Source organism: Gigantopelta aegis, chromosome 6, assembly GCF_016097555.1.
Source record: "Gigantopelta aegis isolate Gae_Host chromosome 6, Gae_host_genome, whole genome shotgun sequence".
In the NCBI taxonomy this organism is placed as follows: domain Eukaryota; kingdom Metazoa; phylum Mollusca; class Gastropoda; order Neomphalida; family Peltospiridae; genus Gigantopelta; species Gigantopelta aegis.
In genome coordinates this window covers 47444633-47466644 of record NC_054704.1, presented here as the reverse complement: position 1 = coordinate 47466644, position 22012 = coordinate 47444633, and the positions used below count along the sequence as shown (strand labels likewise).

The 22012-nt window shown below is 35.4% G+C and overlaps 1 protein-coding gene across 1 annotated transcript; it reads right to left on the bottom strand.

Moving 5' to 3' along the window:
* Positions 1-101: 101 nt before the first annotated feature.
* On the bottom strand, positions 102-21851 carry LOC121376103 (transmembrane protein 65-like). Its single transcript, XM_041503897.1, has 7 exons — positions 21515-21851; positions 18741-18785; positions 11420-11487; positions 10854-10908; positions 9593-9635; positions 5952-6057; positions 102-4245 (listed from the first exon to the last, which is right to left on the bottom strand). Exons 1-7 carry the CDS (start codon positions 21813-21815, stop codon positions 4135-4137), a joined length of 729 nt encoding a protein of 242 aa, XP_041359831.1. The 5' UTR covers positions 21816-21851; the 3' UTR covers positions 102-4134.
* Positions 21852-22012: the final 161 nt, after the last annotated feature.

The window sequence follows — 22012 nt, the reverse complement described above, 5'->3', positions numbered from 1 at the left end:
CTGTTACTTCTCAGAGGCATGTGCGTTTTTAAAAATATGAGAAATGCATTTTGTGATATTAAAACACCAGGACGACCAAAAAAGCTTTGAATGTACGGAAATTGATAATCTAAACCATAAAATCTAAGTAAAGTATGATGTCCGTTATCAAAAACGGCTACAATAGTCAAAAATATGCCTTAGTGTTTAAAAACCAGGGCATGTCCCTTTAAAATTACAATAAGAAGACTAAAATATCTTGTGGAGGTGAGATTGGGGCTTCAAATAAAACTGGAACCAAAATTCCAAACATAGTGTGATTACTTGGTCTCCCAGTTCATGAACGCGGACAATTACATATACATTCACATCCATATTCCTCACTTAAGACGTGTACACAACTCAGGAAATAGATGTCACCACAGTACTAACAAAATAATATACATCAATGTCAATTAGAAATAACTAACACGGAACATTTTGTTCAGTATCGAGTTACTAAGCATGTTTCAGAGATCACTACACAATTTTAAAAATTTAAACAATACTTGCTAATCAAATTTTCTATTGAAAACAAAATGTTCCCTTACTAACAACACATTTAAAAGTAGATTCATAAATTGAACACTTGCTTGTTCAATTAAGTTTCAGTGATTGCTGATTTCAACTTTGTTAGCAAAAGAGTTTCATTGAATTAAAGTATATATGCTAGTGCAATTCCCTGACATCAACCACAATGATTGGTAATTTGTGATCACAAATAAAGAGGTCATCCAATGTCATTAGTTGTTCCGATTACATGGCACCAAATCTGGATTTCACCAGTTTATGTAAAAATACATAAAAACAGATGATAATGTTATTATATAATGCAATTTTATAAATGCTATTTTATAAATGCTATTTCAAGGACCCGCTAAACAAAAAGATAAAAAGAAATAACAATAACAGCTAACTGAATTCAAATGGTCTAAATATATACTACAAAACATAACCATCCTACAAAATTGTTGGCAGTCCTGATATCCAGTTACCCAACAGTTTCACAAGCACAGACAAACAAAATGAAACACACATTACTATAATAGTTACCAGTTTTGCACCATATACAAAACACATATAATTAATTTAGTCAACAACGGACAAATAAATATTTGATATATCCACAATAATAAGTACAATACATGTATATAGATTACTAGTCTAGTATATGTTATGACGCTAACCATAAATAAACAACCGAAAACCTATTAAAAATATACTATGCAAATAAATAGCACCCAAAAGATGGCAACATGTGCTTTTTTCTTAAAAAACTTAAGTTTTTTTTTTACCCTCTTACACAGATCTCTGATCTTCAAACATTTCAGTTGCCATGTTTTGCCTATACAAACATTAATACTTGGTTTTGCCTATACAAACATTAATACTTGGTTTTGCATATACATCATGACATTTAGTCTGTCTTTTTCTTTGGTTTTTATATGAAGGTGTGTGTTACGATTTATCACTGTACACGGTGTAATAGGGCTTTTGGAACAAGCTACATGTATCGGTTTTGGTCCAAGAGGAATTATAAGGAATGTTTGGTTTCCGAACACCTCAGCACATTGTTTAGTTAGTTAGCAATATAATATTTAAACATGACATCCAATGCACCTTTGTGGTAGCTTCACACCCCTATCAAAATAATAATAAGTTCCATGTTCAGCAAACAACATTGTTTATATGTTGGTACGGTATATTTTACACAAATGCCGATAAACCAAAAAGGTTTAAAAATAGGAAACAAAAAGTTAGTTCCATCATTCAAATGTAACATATTAAAAGCATGACTTGCTATATTTATTGTGTATTAAGCCAAACTAAGGTTACAAAAAACAAACAAAAACTTGTTTAGCATTCACCCATTTCAATTTTTCCAGGTAGGGAGGAAGGTTTTTATTTTTATTTGTTATTTTGTATGTAGAATGGCGGACTGCAGGAAGAAAACATCTAACAAATTGTTACCGATATTTATAAGACAGACAAAGGCATGTTTTAACCTTCTGTTCACTCACTCCATTGCAAGATTGTTATATTTACATGATGATTGAACAGAAAACAAAACAAATGGCGTCGATGTTAATGAGCAGGCACAAATGGTACATCCTTTGTCAGATAAAAAATTGACGTCATAATGAAGTTCGTCGGTGATTGTCCAACAACTATATTAGGCAGGAAAACGGTGTTTTGAGCTTTTACACTATTTGCAGTGTTTGGGTTGTTGTTTTTTTCAAATATCTGGAAGTCAGGGGCATTTCTCAGGTCGGGCGGGGATGCTAAACAAGTCTTCTTTTTTGTATGTGGCCTAATGGAACTATCATGTCCGGTCTATAAGGTAGTTGTGACACTTGGAGAAGCTACCACATAGCTGCTAACATTGTTTAAAGTTTAAAGTTTGCTTTGTTAAACACCACCACTAGAGCACATTGATTTATTAAACATCAGCTATTGAATGTCAAACATTTGGTAATTTTAACATAGTCTCAGAAAGGAAACCCGCTACATTTTTTTCACTAGTAGCAAGGACAGGATAGCACATACCATGGCCTTTGATATACCAGTCGTTGTGCACTGGTTGGAATGAGAAATAGCCCAATGATGGGGATCGATTGTAGACAGACTGTGTTATAGGGCATGGGCTTTACCATGTCCTCTACTAACCCTGAGTCAAACAATCAATCAACCATTCATTTTGCAAATACTTACAAAGGTTCAAGCATACCCTCCAAGTTCCGCAGAAAGATCTGTCCAAGACAGACTCATATAATCAACAACGAAATTAACCGTATATATATATATATAATACCCAGCTGTGGTTTGTCCAAGAGCTATTGTTTGGTCACATGTTCTAACCATTTTGACTCCCACATAACTCACAACACCTGCAATCTCATAACATAACTGTTGTATGCTACAAGTCATATGGTTCAAATTTACTGACACTGTAATTGTATTACTGCACATGAAACAAGTTTACATGTCACTATAACATCATCAGCTGACAGTCTCACATAGTTTCTAATTGATACATCTCAAACTCCAGTTCCATTATATACATACAACTATAACATAATCAGCTGACAATCATTATCAGGGGTGGAAATTGGTGAACTGTAAAAAAGAGGAAATCTAGAGGGGGCCCGGAAATTCCTGAAATCCTAGGTTAAAATCTGTGCTATCTGACATATTTTTGAGGAAAGGATGATTAAAATGCGAGGAAATGCAATGTTCCATGAGAGGAAAACAGCTGATCCGAGGAAAATTCCCACCCCTGCATTATACGATTTACTCTATCCTGACTATACCACTTAAAAATGAATGTTATGATGAACTTATCCTTCGATAAAATTCAAAAGATAACATCATTATGTCAAATGGGAGGTCATTAGGTAAAACAGGTCACAAATTTAGTATAAAATCGCTTCGAAACACTACGTGATTCTATACAGTTTGTGACCGTTATACATCAATAAATTCACCAAAAAAACAACAACAATTTTTACATAACACAATTGTAACCAGACTGTCAGAAACCTATTAATTCTTTAATTTATATGATGTCCACAAACTGATAATGACAAGATTTTAAGGCCTTTTAAACAGTTTTACTATTTTTAACCAGATTGTCAGAAAACTATTACTTCTTAATATAATGTCAACAAGCCACATCAATTTTGAGGTCTTTTAAATGTTAACAGCCACTATTGGATCTTTTTGGGCACCTCCATTTCTAATAATAAATAATCACAGCCACACGTATGCTGTACAAAAAGCATGAAACTCTTTCCAGGAATAAATAATTTCACAAATGCATTTTAAAAATTCCAAACAACACTAACGCTCAAGTAATAATGTCTACATACCACAAATGAAACAGTGCAAACACACCATAAACAGTTACTTATCTCATTTTTAAACTCAGCTTAAAGGTCATCTTAAAATAAATATTTTCACAAAAACACGGTTTACTCGACTTGACTAAATTTGACAGCTTATATTGTATACAATATAAAATTTGATCTAAATAGTATTACAGTGGATGGACACACAAATATACATTCATGGTCACATTTAATAGTCATGTCCAAAACATATGGAACAACAACACATTCACTTCTTCTTCATCCCTTTTTTCTCTGTTTCATCCTCTTCTTTACTGTGAAAGAAGAGTAGAGGAAACATTCCCAGGAAACAACCCAGGGCCACTCCCACTGCTTTTCCCTGAAAATAAGACGAAAAAAACATTTTAAAAAATGTACTGTATCTATTACATTTACATCAAAACCAACCACGTCTAGGTTCAAACAGGTGTAAAAGATACTGTTGCCAGTCCTAATCAAACTGATGAAGTGAACGTTTAATTTCCGGAAAGTCAACGAGTTATTAGCAGTTGTGAGAAGTCAAAAGTCGCCATAATATTTTTCGATTTTAAAAACAAAATCACACAACAGAGGAAAAAAAAAACGTATTTGTTTTAGTGTCATAGCTCACTTGGCACTTTGTTGGTCCGTGTTTTTACTTTGCCAGACTGTACGTCGATGCATGTCGTGCCGTTTGCAGTGATCAATTGAGCGTTGCTAATTCTCTGCCTGTTTTTACTTTGCCAGACTGTACGTCGATGCATGTCTTGCTGTTTGCAGTGATCAGTTAAGCATTGCTAATTCTCGGCCACATTAATTTCAGTAATGCCAGAATATACTAATATTATTTTCATTTTAACATAACAACACATTATCAACTACTTAATAATATCACAATTTTAATGAAACAGACAATTGTTACGTTTAAATGTTATTTTATTTCCGAAGTAGTATTATTTTATACTAAAATATTATGATGGAACAGAGTGTATAATTAGGAATTTTTTCAAACCGAATGCGGAAAATAACCAAATGTTAAAAAATATACCGATAAATGTTCACTTTGCCTATTTTTATCAAACTTCTCCCCTTTCTTCAGGAATGGGACAAGTCACTTCTCCTACTTTTACAATTAAAGATTACAGCCTGTTGATAAGGACTTTAAAAAGCACATTTCTAATTTATGGACAACACTTTTCAAGTAAAATATTACTACAACTTTACACATTACAGGTTTAGACGTATCCAGCCAGTCATCGACAAGTGAACCCATATGTTCATTCAATTGATTTTCTCTTGCATATGCTTTCAAGTGTTTATATAAATTAACACATGAAAGAATTTGTCAAATCAAAGTTTCAAAATTTTAACCCTACAGTAAATCAACAATACAAATTTCTCTTTTATAAAGATAAATAATTTATACATTAAAGGGACAGATCCTAGTTTTTAAACACTAAGGCATATTTTTCAGCTAGACCCTAGTTTCAACCCGTGAAAATGGACACTAAGTTTATTTAATTTACAAACCTGTAACAAATTTGGATACAACTGAGTGAAATAAAGAGCCTGTGACACTGAAATACCCTAAAAAATACACTAAACTGTGACTCCATAATCATTACTTCTCAGACGCATGTGCGTTTTAAAAAATATGAAAAATGCATTTTGTGGTATTAGAAATACCAGGATGACCTCAAACACTTCGGTTGTACGGAAATGGATAATCTAAACAATAAAATATAAGTAATGTTTGATTTCAGTAACCATAAACGGCTCTAATAGTGGAAAATATGCTGCAGTGTATAAAAACTAGGGTCTGTCCCTTTAAATTTATTGTACTTTTATCTTTTCTCTCTCTCTCAATTCAAGGAAATGTTGTACTTAATTCAAGCTCTAAAATGTAAAATACATGTGCAAGCACTTTTGAAGTATTAATTCACAACCTTCAACCACTGCCCTACAATTCATGGTCTGTGTGAACCGTGAAATTATGCACTTGAAGAAATATAAGTATATTTTTCTTTTTGCTAACTGAATACAGGTCTTTAAAATACACAGACTTACAAGAGTCGAGTATCTCTGAGTTTTCTTCATGGTGAACTGTTGTGGTGTCAGAGGAGGGGCTCTTACACCCGCCCGTGCTGCGATGTTTTCAACATATGATGCAGACCTGCAAAAAGTATTGAAAACAAATTACAGCAGTGCACAACAGCTAGGAATGTATGTGTGATTCATATGAACTACCAAAATATAATATTTGGTTCTACCAGATCACTGCACAGATATATCAAACTTTAAAAAGAAAAGAAAAAAAATGTCATTTAAAACTACATTCCCTGATATATTTTTATTATTTAAGCATATAGAACAGAAAATCCAATTACGGTTTGGTGCATATATGACGCTGCACTCTGCATTGGTTTCACTATGCTGGCTTATCCAAGTCAAATACAAAGCCATGATTTTGAAAGTGGAACACTTTTGACGGGCTCGTGCTGATCTCGGTTTTCATTGGCTTATCACAAGTACAGAATTCCCCAACAAGAGATCATGTGAGATTTCGCAATTTTTGAACAAATTTAACTGTCTTGATTGAGGGGTCGTCTCATATCTCCAAAACATATTTATATCCATAGAGGTATGGTACAACGCCTTTCCAGGGGTCGGTGAGTGGGGGATTTGCCTTGAAATTTTGACAGTGGCCAGCTGTTGGCATACGCGTTACATGTAAGGGGGTGTTACTAATTATGTAACGCTCTAGGGGTAGAGGAAGAGGTTACTGTGTTCGATTTACGTAAAACATTTCAAGACTATATGTTATTTTTATTCATTACTTAGACCTAAAAAGGTGTTTTTTGGAAATGCACAGTCAGTCTAGGATCAATCCCCATCGACGGGTATACAAAAAGACCATGGTATGTGATATCCTGTCTGTGGGATGGTACATATAAACAATCCCTTGCTAAAAAAAATGTAGTGGGTTTCCAAAGCGCATGTGCAGGGATTTCAGCGGGGTTGGGGTTATAGACTGTGTTAAGCGAAGTTTATATGGGGCCATGCTCCCCCAAAAAATACATTTCAATTTTTTTTAAGCTTGGGCAAGTAAGTGTTTCGACCTCCAATACCCTCCCCCTGCACATGCACCCGATTCCTCTCTAAGATTATATGTCAAAATTACCAAATGTTAGACATCCAACAGCAGATGGAAAGAAGGATAGGATATGTTTTATTTAATGATGCATTCAACACATTTTATTTACGGTTGTATGGGATCGGATGATTATTAAATCAAAATGCTTTATCTTTGATGTCGTTAAACAACACCCCCCCCCCCCCCCCCCCAACTTTACCCTTTCCAAATAAATAATATTTATTTGAATTTGTCGATTTTAACACGTAAAATTAAGAAGTAAAAACGTTCATTGCCTACTTTAGTATATTTTATTTTAAAAATATATACATGATTAATGTGTTACTAGTATACAAACTAAACTTTGAAAGTTCTACTAACACTTTATAAAATATCAATTCTGAAATAGAAAGGTATGACTGTCGATAATATGTTGTCAAGATTAAACCGGTTTTAACTAAAGACTCTAGTACCGTATCCTCAACTGAGCATTCTTCATACAGCGTAAGATTTCTCTTTTAATTTTTTGAGACGAACCCTACAATTTGAAATTGGCAAAAAGTAAAGTTTGTTTTATTTAACGACGCCGCTAGAGCACATTGATTTTTTATCTTATCATCGGCTATTGGATGTCAAACATATGGTCATTCTGACACTGTTTTTAGAGGAAACCCGCTGTCGCCACATAGGCTACTCTTTTTACGACAGGCAGCAAGGGATCTTTTATTTGCGCTTCCCACAGGCAGGATAGCACAAACCATGGCCTTTGTTGAACCAGTTATGGATCACTGGTCGGTGCAAGTGGTTTACACCTACCCATTGAGCCTTGCGGAGCACTCACTCAGGGTTTGGAGTCGGTATCTCGATTAAAAATCCCATGCCTCGACTGGGATCCGAACCCAGTACCTACCAGCCTGTAAACCGATGGCCTGCCACGACGCCACCGAGGCCGGTGAAATTGGCAAACGCACGTGTTAACTGAAACTGACAACAGGCTGTTGTTTGTGCTTTGCCGAGCTATGGCGGCACAGGCGACGAATCAAGCGTATACGTTTGACAATATCCGTTCATAGCGAACACACACGACTTTTTTTAAAGTGCATTTGAGCTTGTATTTCACATTTGTACATGATGTTATAATATGGTAACTAGAGAATGTAACTTTAAGAAAGAAAATCTATAATTCACATACAGTGATTTCTTTAACATTTATTATTTGATGAATTCATATAATGATCACAGTAGTAATTTGTATTGATTGATCTTCTAACAGGGCACAAACTTAAGAATTTGTTACTTACGGCAAATGTTTTTGTTTTTGACATAGACAAAATGCTAACCGACGGCAATTTTTAACTTGTGTGCGTCAATTTTAACCCAGTAACTCTGGCAACAAATATATAAAAAAAAATTATCAATCTGCAAAATACTGCCATCGGTCAAGCGCTTGACCGACGGCAATTCATATTGCAACTACGGCAATTGCTGTCGGTAACTTTGTGCCCTGTTCTAAGATAATATACTACGTGAAGTTTGTGTTTTAATAATATGGCAGCAGTAGGACAGACGTACATCATAGGTAACGATTCTGCTTATGATGTGATGAATTGTAGAACTGACAGACTTTGATCTTAATACCTGCTGCACCTCAATGGTATAGTGGTTATTCTCGTAGGTACAGGGTTCGCATCCCAGAGTGAATTTAATGACTCAGGTGTAAGTCTATCACACAGACTTCTTTCTCACTAGAACCACTAACCCACTCAATCGGATTAAAATTAGCTCTACTGGTCTACCAGTAGATCTAACAGCATTGCGTGGACTCCCATGTCCAGGTGACATTTCATCTATAAATAACAATTTAAATGTCGACCAATTACACTTTGCCTTTTATAGCGTTATTCGGGAGCATACAAATTCTAAAAATATAGGGCAAGACTATTTACGCAATAGGCAAACTTGTCTATTTCAACATTAAAAAACTGGGAGGAAAATGCAGTAATAAATTCTGGATTGTATACTAGTATAAACAGATTTTATGGCTATACCATTACAGTTTGGGTTTTTTGGTCTTGAAACAAATTTTGTATAAAATTTTATATTGAAATTAGTTTCCGGCATACTTCATAATTCACCCAAATCATTTCGTATACCCGTGGCATAATCCCGAATGTTTTCAAATTCTTTTCAAATCACTAGCATGATTTTGCAAGTAAGGTTTTGATTGGTCGAATGAAAGGTCAACTGGACATGAGTTCCAACGGGGTGTTGTTAGATCCACAGGTAATAGTAATTAACCAGTGGAGCTAATTTTAATTAGATTGTAACCCACTACACTGGATAGCTGAGGTGTGTGCCAAACACAGCGTGCTTGAACCTTAATTGGATTCGAGCACACAAAAAAAGATATAAACAAACATACAACAACGCACCTCAGGCTAGCATAGAACTATTTATATCCTACCACTTCCATGAGGGAATCCTGGAGCTGTAACTCGTTATATTAGTGCTTTCCTTCTGCCTTGCAGAATAGTATTACCTCAGTGTACCTACCTGATAACAATCTGCTACTTACCCTATTCCTGCCACATCCGAGATCAGGTTGCCTAGTCCAGCCGCTGCAAGCAATAACACAATTATGTCTTCATTTCATATTTGAAATGTACAGTCGAATCAGATGAAAAGGATACCTGTCAGTAAACAGCACTTCTGATCATTCATCTTAGCATATATTTATATTTCCCTTAGGTGGCTTAAATACATTTTATATATATAGGTATGTATGTATAGTAGAACCATTTATTTTCAAGCTAATCAATAATATTTTTTTTAAAAAGAAGAAAAAAGAGTTTTTCTCTTGGATTGTAAACTGATGGCGAGTGTGTTCTGTATTGTGATTGGTTAATTATATTATATTCTTTTTCTGGGACCAAATGAAAATAACACCTGGAAAGCTAATGACGTCATTAGAAAGTGACATCATTATAGCAATTGGAACAAGCGAAGTTGCCGATTCAAGGGTCTATAGTTAGATTGTTAGATTTTTTTCAAGAAATACCAAATATACAGTTAGTTTCGTAGAAAAACTATTCAGTTTACAATGGATATAACCATACTGAGTTTTTAGATTTGCGTTTGTTATTGGCTAACGCCTTCAGTCAAAAATTACATTTGCAATATCAAATGGACAATAACACCCGCAAATCTAAAAACTCCATAAGTTATCTCCTAATTGTTTTAAAACATTTGTTTTTTTAATTTACTTATTTATGTATCTGTTACTAAAGCATCCATACAAGACAAAAAGCATGTTTCAATGTGTGCATAAACAAGTTTGTCTTTTACCTCTTTTGACTTTTCAGCATTACCATTAGATAAAAGTAAAACAAAAAGAAAGTTAGTCTGTCTGTTTAAGTACACCACTAGAGCACACTAATTTATTAATCATCGGCTATTGGATGTCAAACATTTGGAAATTCTGACTTCTAGTCTTACAGGAAATCTGCTACTTTTCCCCCATTAGTAGCAAGGGATCTTTTATATGCACTTCCCCCACACAGGACAGCATATACCATGGCCTTTGATATACCAGTCGTGGTGCCCTGGTTGGGAAGGGTAAATGCCCAATCAGAGAATGGGTCCACTAAGGGGATTAGATGATTCAACCCAAGCACCTCAGGCGAGCACTCTTAACGACTGAGCTAGATAAACATAATGCTATCATACAATTGATAATTTATAGGTAAAATGTTCAATACAGTTAATCCAAGCTTATAGCTTTTAAATTTGTCACTCTCACAACATTTACTTAGAAAAATCAAAACACTTTTTCTCACCTGCCATGGTAGTTATCCCCAATGCTACTCCCAAATAAGCATCAATATATTCTCCCTAAAAATATAGTAACAAATAAATGGTACACCTCTTTGAATACATATTATTAAAAATATAAAACAGTCACTTGTATAATATGTACTTATTCTAATAGCTGATTACAAAATATTTAATGTGACCTCTTAATGTATGGTGGCTGCTTAAGACAAGTTACCACTTAAACAGTTTTGACTAAACCTCAATTTTGGACATATATGCTAATGTATATCTTGGAAAAACACTCTCCAATTAGTAGATATAATTGGCAATTTGTAAAATTGCTTTTTATTTATTTGGTTTTAGTTAATATTTAACTGTGAATTAAAAAGCATTCCATATTTTCACTCTAAAAGAATTTGTTAAAAAGTGTACATATGGGTCACAACCTTCAAGCAAATGGTTTGGTAGTCTTTTACTTTTATCAAAAATACAGAACAAGAACGTACTGTTTTGTCTGAGCATAATAATTTTTTAAAAGCTTGAGACATGCACTGAATGTGTGAATTATTATACGCAACTGAATACTTACAGCTACGATCATCAGTAGGTTGTCGAGGAATCCAAATCCAATAAACGGTATTGCACTATGTATAGCAACTGAAATAAAAACAAGCTACATGAATAAAACTGTTAAATATAATCAATATAAAGACTTCAGAATATTAAAAATAAGAGTAGCATAATGATACTTTTTCCAAAAATGATCCAATGATACACATAATTCTCCATCACCATAAAATAGCAGGTAATCATAATTATAATTTTCTGTAGATCTATGTAAAATACTGAGTAATCATAATGTGGAATTATTATCATTTTCTGTAGATGTAAAATACTGAGTAATCATAATGCAGAGCTATTATAATTTTCTGTAGATCTATGTAAAATACTGAGTAATCATAATGTGGAACTATTATCATTTTCTGTAGATGTAAAATACTGAGTAATCATAATGCAGAGCTACATGTATTATAATTTTCTGTAGATCTATGTAAAATACTGAGTAATCATAATGTGGAACTATTATCATTTTCTGTAGATGTAAAATACTGAGTAATCATAATGCGGAGCTATTATCATTTTCTGTAGTAGTAAAATACTGAGTACAATCACAATTATCATTTTCTGTAGATGTAAAATACAGAGTAATCATAATGTGGAACTATTATAATTTTCTGTAGATGTAAAATACTGGGTAACCATAATATAATATAAAAGATCCCTTGCTGATAATCGAAAAAAGTAGCCCATGAGGTGGCGACAGGGAGTTTCCTTTCTCAATATAAGTGTGAGTATATTGTCCTAAAATTATAACCATATGTCTGATGCCATATAACCGAAAATAAAATATGTGGAGTGTGTCCTTCCTTCCCCTGAGACTAGTTCAAGTACATCATTTTATTAGCATGTGATTTAAAAAAGAAAAGAAAATAGTACTATAAAAAAAGGATTAAATATCAATGCTCAATATGGCAATGTTTAAATGGCTCCATGTAATCTAAATGTAAGTTAGGTGAGCAATTTTTGTCATGGCTTTGTCTTCCAAAAAGATGTTTAAAGGGACATACCCTAGTTTCAGCCCATGAAAATGCACATTAAGTTTAGTTAATCTACAAACCTGTAACACATTTGGATAAAGTTACAGTTGAGTGAAACATGAGTTTGTGAGTTTGAAATGGTAAAATACTCTCTAAAAATAGACTAAAACTCGACTCCATAAACATTACTTCTCAGACGCATGCGCCTTTTTAAACATATGAGAAATGCATTTTGTGATATTAAAAACACCAGGATCACCAAAAACACTTCGAATGTACGGAAATGGATAATATAAACAATAAAATCTAAGTAAAGTATGATTTCAGTTATGAAAAATGGCTCTAATACAGTGCTCTACAAAGCGAGTAAAATACTCGCCATAGCGCCTAAAAACATTCCCTGGCGTCTAAAAAATAAAATCACATTCGCCAGTTGGTGACTGTCCAATAATTTTACTTTAATCTGTAAACAAAACTGGACATCTGAAAAGACTGTGGACCAGTAGCAATTTATTTTCCATGAAACGTTTTCTATCGGTAATTTGTTTGAAATAAAAAATTTGAGACATGTTAATCAGACTATGAATAACAATTTTCCAGTATTCAAGAGTAAACACGGTGACGTTAAGTGGGAGGTAATACTTCGTTATGATGTTATCTCCCTTAACTTGAATATCAAGCATTTGGAAATAATTCGGCCCCAGTTCAGTTTTAGACCAAGTCGGTCCTGTCCCATTTAGAGCCAGGTTTTATTTGACATTGTTGAGCCACTGTATGTCTTTACTTGTCTGTTTGAAACTCAAACATTAATTATTTTAAATGTTCGACTTATATATGTGCTATGCTGCGCTCCAACTGTCTCGTGCCTATCGTGATAACGGGTCCCTCCATGATAACGTCTCCAGTCGTGAATGTTGTTTTAATCATGTCGGAAATCATGTTCACCAGTGGAGGATGAAAACATGGTTCTATTTTCATGACTCAACTTTAGACGGCTTTAAAGACACAACTATTTACAAAACAGTATTTATGGATTTACAAGGCAGTATGTGACGAAAATAAATATTATTTAACTCAAAAGTAAGGTAGCCGATTGGTAACTACTAGTAACACATTGACGCCTGGTAGATATTATCACTATGCTTTTATTTAACTTTTAATGCAGGGCATAAAATTTGATTTTTTCAGACAAACGATATGTCTTTTTCGTGTGGTTTTAGTGTTTGCACGAACAATTTTCTCCAGTGATTCAGATACAAATGAAAAGGTTAACCGACAATGGCAATCAAATGAGAATCTAAGATGGGCAATTTTCGTAGCTTTTCTCCGAATTCTTATCATAAATACTAAATTATTATTTGGTATGCTGGGACTAACTTGAAAGCTGCCATTTACATTTCAGCACACTACCCTATCAGTTCTGTTACAGGGGAGGAGTACTTGTTGGCGCCAAACAATAGTCTAAACGAAACGGGGATTTCCCAGAAGCTTTGAGCTTCCGGGTCTGAACGGAAAAACCGAAGTTCTGCGAATCCTCGATCGATCCAATCAATGCTGCAACTCAGTGTTTCATCATGTTCTAATTTCCACTTCGTTATTTTTAAGTCCGTTATTAAACGTACTATTTTCTTCGCTGTGTATGTCATATTTTAATAAATTGATTTAGCAAGGGTTGTACTTTAGGGGTGCAACGATACGATCAAAACCGTATTGCGATATATATCGATACGACAAACCGTATTGCAGTATGTATTGCGATATATATCTGATATTTATGGATTTGTTTAATGAAGGCAGACGCGAAACAAACCCAATTGTGTAAATTTAACATAATGAAATAAATAATAAATGAAAGGAATAAAATGTATGAATTTTAATTACCATATATATATATATATATATATATATATATATATAACGTACGAGTATTCAGTACTGTGTCTAGAAAGTTAATAACAGATAACACCGTTGGGACGTTTGACAGCTTGAGATAACACCAGGGAACATTTATGTACTCTACTAGGACCTACCTTTAATTACCGGTAGATTTCCCCCACGTTTTTTCCAGACAAAAATCGTGAAAAAAAACCCCAAACCAACATTACAATGACAAATATTCCACATACTAGACGGTCACCTATATCGAGGGGCGGGACGTAGCCCAGTGGTAAAGCGTTCGCTTCATGCGCGGTCTAGGATCGATCCCCGTCGGTGGACCCATTGGTCTATTTCTCGTTCCAGCCAGTGCTCCACAACTGGTGTAACAAAAGCCGTGGTATGTACTACCCTGTCTGTGGGATGGTGCATATAAAAGATCTCTCACTGCTAATCGAAAAGAGTAGCCCATGAAGTGGCGACAGCAGGTTTCCTCTCTCAACATCTGTGTGGTCCTTAACCATATCTGACGCCATATAACCGTAAATACAATGTGTTGAGTGCATCGTTAAATAAAACATTTCCTTCCTTCCTATATAACACCGGCCTCGGTGGCGTCGTGGTTAGGTCACGATTGGAAGCCAGTTTGGAAAATTATACATTATTGTGATAAGACTTCGGAATTTGTTGACTTAGATTTTAAGATAGCACATAACATTATATTCACATATTCCAAATTATTTAAATACGGTAAAGTAGCATCTAGCCAATGTCCTGTTTGTTTTAAACAAGAAGAAGATATGTGTCATTTATTGTTGTATTGTGATGAACTTAATGATTTAATTTGTATTTTTCATGAAATATGTATTTATATGTTTAAGGATAATGTTTTTTCTTTAGAATTGTTAAACAAAATATTGCTTTTTGGGTGTTACTTCAAAATACAAAATTGCTCAAATGAATTCATCAATGCTTTGCTCTCAATATATAGAATATCAGTTTTCAAGAGACATTTAATAGCGGAATCAAGGGGTGTAAATATTAATATTGTTACGTTTTTAAGCATTATATGCATCAGTACTTCTTAATACTTTTAAATCAATATCGCTTTAAAAATAGATTTTCTGCATTTATTAATAAATATATTCAAAATAATAGTTTTCTTGATCTAAATAATGATGAATTAGTTTTTAAATACCCACTTGAAAACTGATATTTATATTTAGTATTTTTCTTTAAAATGTCACATTATCTTATAAGATCAATATCCCTCAATTTTCTTTTAATGTTTGCGTGTGTTTGTGTGAATGTGTGTGAGTTCGTGATAAATGTGTGAGTGGTTCTATGCGAGAGTATGTTCGTGGATATGTGTGAATCTTTTTATTATTTTTATTTGTAAATTTTATGTATATGTGCAATATTGAGTTTCACAAATAAAAAGATTTTTAAAAAGGCCATCGGTCTACAGGCTGGTAAGTACTGGTTTCGGACCCAAGTCGAGGCATGGGATTTTTAATCCAGATACCGATACCAAACCCTGAGTAAGTGTTCCGCAAGGCTCAATGGGTGTAAACCACTTGCACCGACCAGTTATCCATAGCTGGTTCAACAAAGGCCATGGTTTGTGCTATCCTGTCTGTGGGAAGCGCAAATAAAACATTCCTTGTGCCTGTCGTAAAAAGTAGCCTATGTGGCGACATCGGGTTTCCTCTAAAAAAGAGTGTCAGAATGACCATATGTTTGACGTCCAATAGCAGCTGATAAAGTAAAAAAACAAATCACTGTTCTAGTGGCGTCGTTAAATAAAACAAACTTTACTTTACTTTTCCTTCCTATATCGACTTCGATATGATCTCCCAGGCTAAAAAGCATGTACTTTTTCGCCTCCTGCCAGTTCATGTCATCGCTAAGTTAAAGTCACCGCGTAAACAGACGGGTGGTATGCATGGTTATTTGCACACTTTCTGTTTGTTTGTCAAATAAGATACAAGAAAACAATAACGTGTAAAAATCGCGATACACAAAACTGTACCGCGGTTCGTATCGAGCTGATGAAACATCGCGATATACCGGTATACCGGTTTATCGTTGCAGCACTATTGTACTTGTTTTCATTACAATACACGTTTCAGAATTAATGCATATATTTCAACGTAACCGCACAGGTGTCAAAAAGTAAATAAATATACAGAACTTCACGTTTTTTTCACTTCCTATTTATTGCACGAGTTTATTATGCGCAAGAATATTTACCACGAGACCGCATAGCGGTCGAGTGGTATGTTCTTGCTCACAATAAACGTGTGCAATAAATAGGAAGCGAAAATAACATATGTGAGGTTCTGTATTTATTACATACCTTTATTAAAAAAAAATATATATATATATATATATATATATATATATATATATATATATATAGGTTATTACCAGATTGTTTTTCGGTATGGTCAATATCATATATTAGGAATAAAAATTGTATTATGCGAGCCTCTGGTGAGCATAATACATTATTTTTATTCCTAATATATGATATTGACCATACCAAAATACACAAGGGTAATAATCTCTTTATCATATAAGCTCAAGCTTAATACAACATGTTTTTGTAAACTGTACACACAACTTTAATTCCAGTCCGCCATTACTAGATATTCAAATGACGTAAGAATATGTGGCGCAGTATATTTTTGAATGGAAATGAAGTCAAACTCGAATGACGTCATTTTGGAGGTCCTTACATCAAAATAAAGTTATGCCTAACGTTTTTTGTTTTCTGAACTCTGGACAGCTTTCAGTGTCAAATTGCCATTGAAATGTTTTTATTTGTCACCCAAGTACGTTTGCTTAAATGTCAATAAACCTAGTGCCGAGACCTCGACTAATTTACATCTAATTTGCAAAGTTATCAAATTCTTAAAGTATGATCTGAAAAATATCACATACTTTGATTGCACTGAAAATGTAAGATATTATATGATAAATATATATATATATATAAATATATATATATATATATAAATATATATATATATATATAAATATATATATATATATATATATCAACAATGTATCTTAAACCGCTGTTCAATGCTTCGTACATATGTTGCATATAACTTTACATACATCGCCATTCTCGTTTGTATTAACTGCGAAATAGTCGGAAAACCACCATTTTTAAAAAGTTGTTTTTACTAACGGTGTCCTTTTTGCGTTTTTTCGCATTAGGTCCTGACATTTTACAACTCTATAACTAAATGCCGGGCTAAGGTGATGACATGTTTAATAAATACTCATAAACCGATTTAATTTGCAAACCGCGTATTGTTTTCTGCACGTAGCGAAATTATCAAAGAGAACGTGCAACTATGTTACTAAATGTTATTGACACTTCTAATGACAGTGCCGACTTTGTAATTGACCGCGATGTCGAGTTCAAATGGATACATTGTTTTTTTTTCACACCTGCAATGCTAGGCCCGTTCTCTATTATTTTATTCCAAAAATAGTTAGCTTAGCCAAAACATGTCAGTTTACATTTTTTGACGAGTGGTTATAGTTTTTGCACGAACGATCAGTCGTTCGAGTCGATATTGGTTTTGCATAACCGACAGACGAACGACAAAATCGTTCGTGCCAAATTTGATGCCCTGTAATGAGTACTGCAATTTAAATGCATATTTTAGCAGTGTCTATAAAATAGTAATTTGCTTAAATTCGTTTAATACAATTATTGGGTACGGAATTTGATGATGATAGTTCACTGTTTTAGTGGAACCAGACACAAACAGTAACTTATAATTACTATTTAACAACTAGGAATCACCTCTTCACGAGTTCATTCGAATGGGTTATGCAGTCCCAATAACAATTACGGCATTTGTAATTTTCTGTAAAATGGCAGATGAATCGATTTAATTACAAGTATATATTAGCTGGCTACTAAATGTAAGTGGCTGGCGACTAAAATATTATATTTTACTGGCCAGAGAAGAGTAAATTTGAACTTGCTTTGTAGAGCACTGTAATAGTCCAAAATATGCCTTAGTCACTTTAGTGTTTAAAAACTAGGGTTTGTCTCTTTAATAGTAACAGACTAATTTTACACAAACTATAAGGCTACATGCCAATACTGAGTGAAATAATATGTGGGGCATATTATTTAAATTAATTAGTACTTAAAATATATTTTTGTTTGGCTAAATATATAATTTTTAGTTTTACATATCTCGTTCATTCCAATTTAACCATTGACGTTATACATTTAAATTTCCTAGACGAGTATTTAAATAAATTATATATGCATATAATGCACAATAAGTAGATATTCCCCCCTTTAAAGGTGTTTTGAGAGACATTCTTACCTTTATTATTATTTTTGTTGTTGTTTTTAAGAAAAAAGGAGAAAAAAAAAACTTCATTAAAAAATGATCTCACCCATTTTCAATTGTGCTGAAGTAGGAGACACTGGTGGATCTGGCCCTGAAAATATAGTAAACAATAACCACAAGTTTGAGTTAGTAATGGTACATGTAGCACCACAAAATACACAATGTACATCATGGTCAGTGTTCTTTGATGAAAGCCAGTGTTAGATATCTGACTACTACACAACTAGCCTTTCCTGATAAAGAATACATTCAAGGTGAAGGGATTTATCCAGGCATTCTATGGGTGTGAACATAGGCCCCCTTCAAATTCCAAAGAAATTCCAAATTTCTAAGATAAAAATTCCCAATAGATATATATTTTTTAATTTTAAAAATGTTTATCTGTTTTAATAAATTAAGTTAACAGTGGTGTAGGGCATCATTCAGTGGCCTGAACAAAATATCCCAATTATGCACTAATTTTCCCAATCTCATCTGTCATGGAACCCTGGTAGTCAGAAGGGACGTAGAATGTGCATCCTGCACTAGGAACCCTGGTAGCTGGTAGTGGAATGGACGTTGAATGTGCACCCTGCCCTAGGAACCCTGGTAGTTGGAAGGGACGTAGAATGTTCGCCCTGCACTAGGAACCCTGTAGTCTGAAAAGGACGAAGAATATGTGCCCTGCACTAGGAAATCTGGTAGTCTGAAAAGGACAAAGAATGTGTGCCCTGCACTAGGAAACCTGGTAGTCTGAAGGGACGTAGAATGTGTGCCCTGCACTAGGAAACCTGGTAGTCTGAAGGGACGTAGAATGTGCGCCCTGCACTAGGAAACCTGGTAGTCTGAAGGGACATAGAATGTGTGCCCTGCACTAGGAAATCTGGTAGTCTGAAGGGACGTAGAATGTGTGCCCTGCACTAGGAAACCTGGTAGTCTGAAGGGACGTAGAATGTGTGCCCTGCACTAGGAAACCTGGTAGTCTGAAGGGACGTAGAATGTGCGCCCTGCACTAGGAAACCTGGTAGTCTGAAGGGACGTAGAATGTGTGCCCTGCACTAGGAAACCTGGTAGTCTGAAGGGACGTAGAATGTGCGCCCTGCACTAGGAAACCTGGTAGTCTGAAGGGACATAGAATGTGTGCCCTGCACTAGGAAATCTGGTAGTCTGAAGGGACGTAGAATGTGTGCCCTGCACTAGGAAACCTGGTAGTCTGAAGGGACGTAGAATGTGTGCCCTGCACTAGGAAACCTGGTAGTCTGAAGGGACGTAGAATGTGCGCCCTGCACTAGGAAACCTGGTAGTCTGAAGGGACGTAGAATGTGTGCCCTGCACTAGGAAACCTGGTAGTCTGAAGGGACGTAGAAACCTGGTAGTCTGAAGGGACGTAGAATGTGTGCCCTGCACTAGGAAACCTGGTAGTCTGAAGGGACGTAGAATGTGTGCCCTGCACTAGGAAACCTGGTAGTCTGAAGGGACGTAGAATGTGTGCCCTGCACTAGGAAACCTGGTAGTCTGAAGGGACGTAGAATGTGTGCCCTGCACTAGGAAACCTGGTAGTCTGAAGGGACGTAGAATGTGTGCCCTGCACTAGGAAACCTGGTAGTCTGAAGGGACGTAGAATGTGTGCCCTGCACTAGGAAACCTGGTAGTCTGAAGGGACGTAGAATGTGCGCCCTGCACTAGGAAACCTGGTAGTCTGAAGGGACGTAGAATGTGCGCCCTGCACTAGGAAACCTGGTAGTCTGAAGGGACGTAGAATGTGCGCCCTGCACTAGGAAACCTGGTAGTCTGAAGGGACGTAGAATGTGCGCCCTGCACTAGGAAACCTGGTAGTCTGAAGGGACGTAGAATGTGCGCCCTGCACTAGGAAACCTGGTAGTCTGAAGGGACGTAGAATGTGCGCCCTGCACTAGGAAACCTGGTAGTCTGAAGGGACATAGAATGTGTGCCCTGCACTAGGAAACCTGGTAGTCTGAAGGGACGTAGAATGTGTGCCCTGCACTAGGAAACCTGGTAGTCTGAAAAGGACAAAGAATGTGTGCCCTGCACTAGGAAACCTGGTAGTCTGAAGGGACGTAGCATGTGTGCCCTGCACTAGGAAACCTGGTAGTCTGAAGGGACGTAGAATGTGTGCCCTGCACTAGGAAACCTGGTAGTCTGAAAAGGACAAAGAATGTGTGCCCTGCACTAGGAAACCTGGTAGTCTGAAGGGACGTAGCATGTGCGCCCTGCACTAGGAAACCTGGTAGTCTGAAGGGACGTAGAATGTGTGCCCTGCACTAGGAAACCTGGTAGTCTGAAAAGGACAAAGAATGTGTGCCCTGCACTAGGAAACCTGGTAGTCTGAAGGGACATAGAATGTGCACCTTGCACTAGTAGGAACCCTGATAGTCCAAAGGGACGTAGAATGTGGTGCGCCCTGCACTAGGAACCCTGGTAGTCCAAAGGGACGTAGAATGTGCGCCCTGCACTAGGAACCCTGGTAGTCCAAAGGGACGTAGAATGTGGTGCGCCCTGCACTAGTAGGAACCCTGGTAGTCTGAAGGGACATAGAATGTGTGTCCTGCACTAGGAACCCTGGCAAAAAATTCTGGGGTTGGGGTGGTGGCACAAGCCCCATTCTACTACCCAATGATTATGTCATGTGTAAATATGGAATGTTGAATGATGATAACCTGCTGTTAGTAAGAGTTGGTTGATGTTGTGTAGGCTTTGTTACAATTTCTTTCTACGTCCATTCGGACTAGTGGGTGGGTTTTTTGTTGTTATTATCATTATATTGTTTTGGCCTTGCCTAACTTAGTAACTAAAACATCAATCATCATACATCAAATATACCTTCTATCAGTACTCGTTCTTCTTCTAATACTAGCACTTCTTTAATCAGTAGTTTTCTCTCGTGGGGAGGCAGTCTACAAATAAATTCACGTGCTGACATCTTATCATATAAATTTAAATTATGCAGACTGCGAAAATGACCACTTCCACATAGAGACCTAAACGGTCTATTTGTCAAAAGAAAATTTAAGCCAACATTCTCTTTACTTGAGTTAATCGGAAGTATTAACTTTGTCAAAGGAAAACCTGAGTTTTCTTTCATCAACATCGACAAGCATCGAATACAAACAGTTCGATTCATTTTGAGAAAATCTCAAAAGTTCCTCATTCATTTAAAGAATTATTGTCGCGGGTAATCATTATTATTAAACGTTTCATTTTAATTTTTAATTTTATTTATTTTACTTTACGGGGCGTATTTCAAATAAAAAATTTAAATAATATTTAAATTATACAGGGAAGTCATTTAAAATTGTCATAAAGTGTATTTATTTTTAT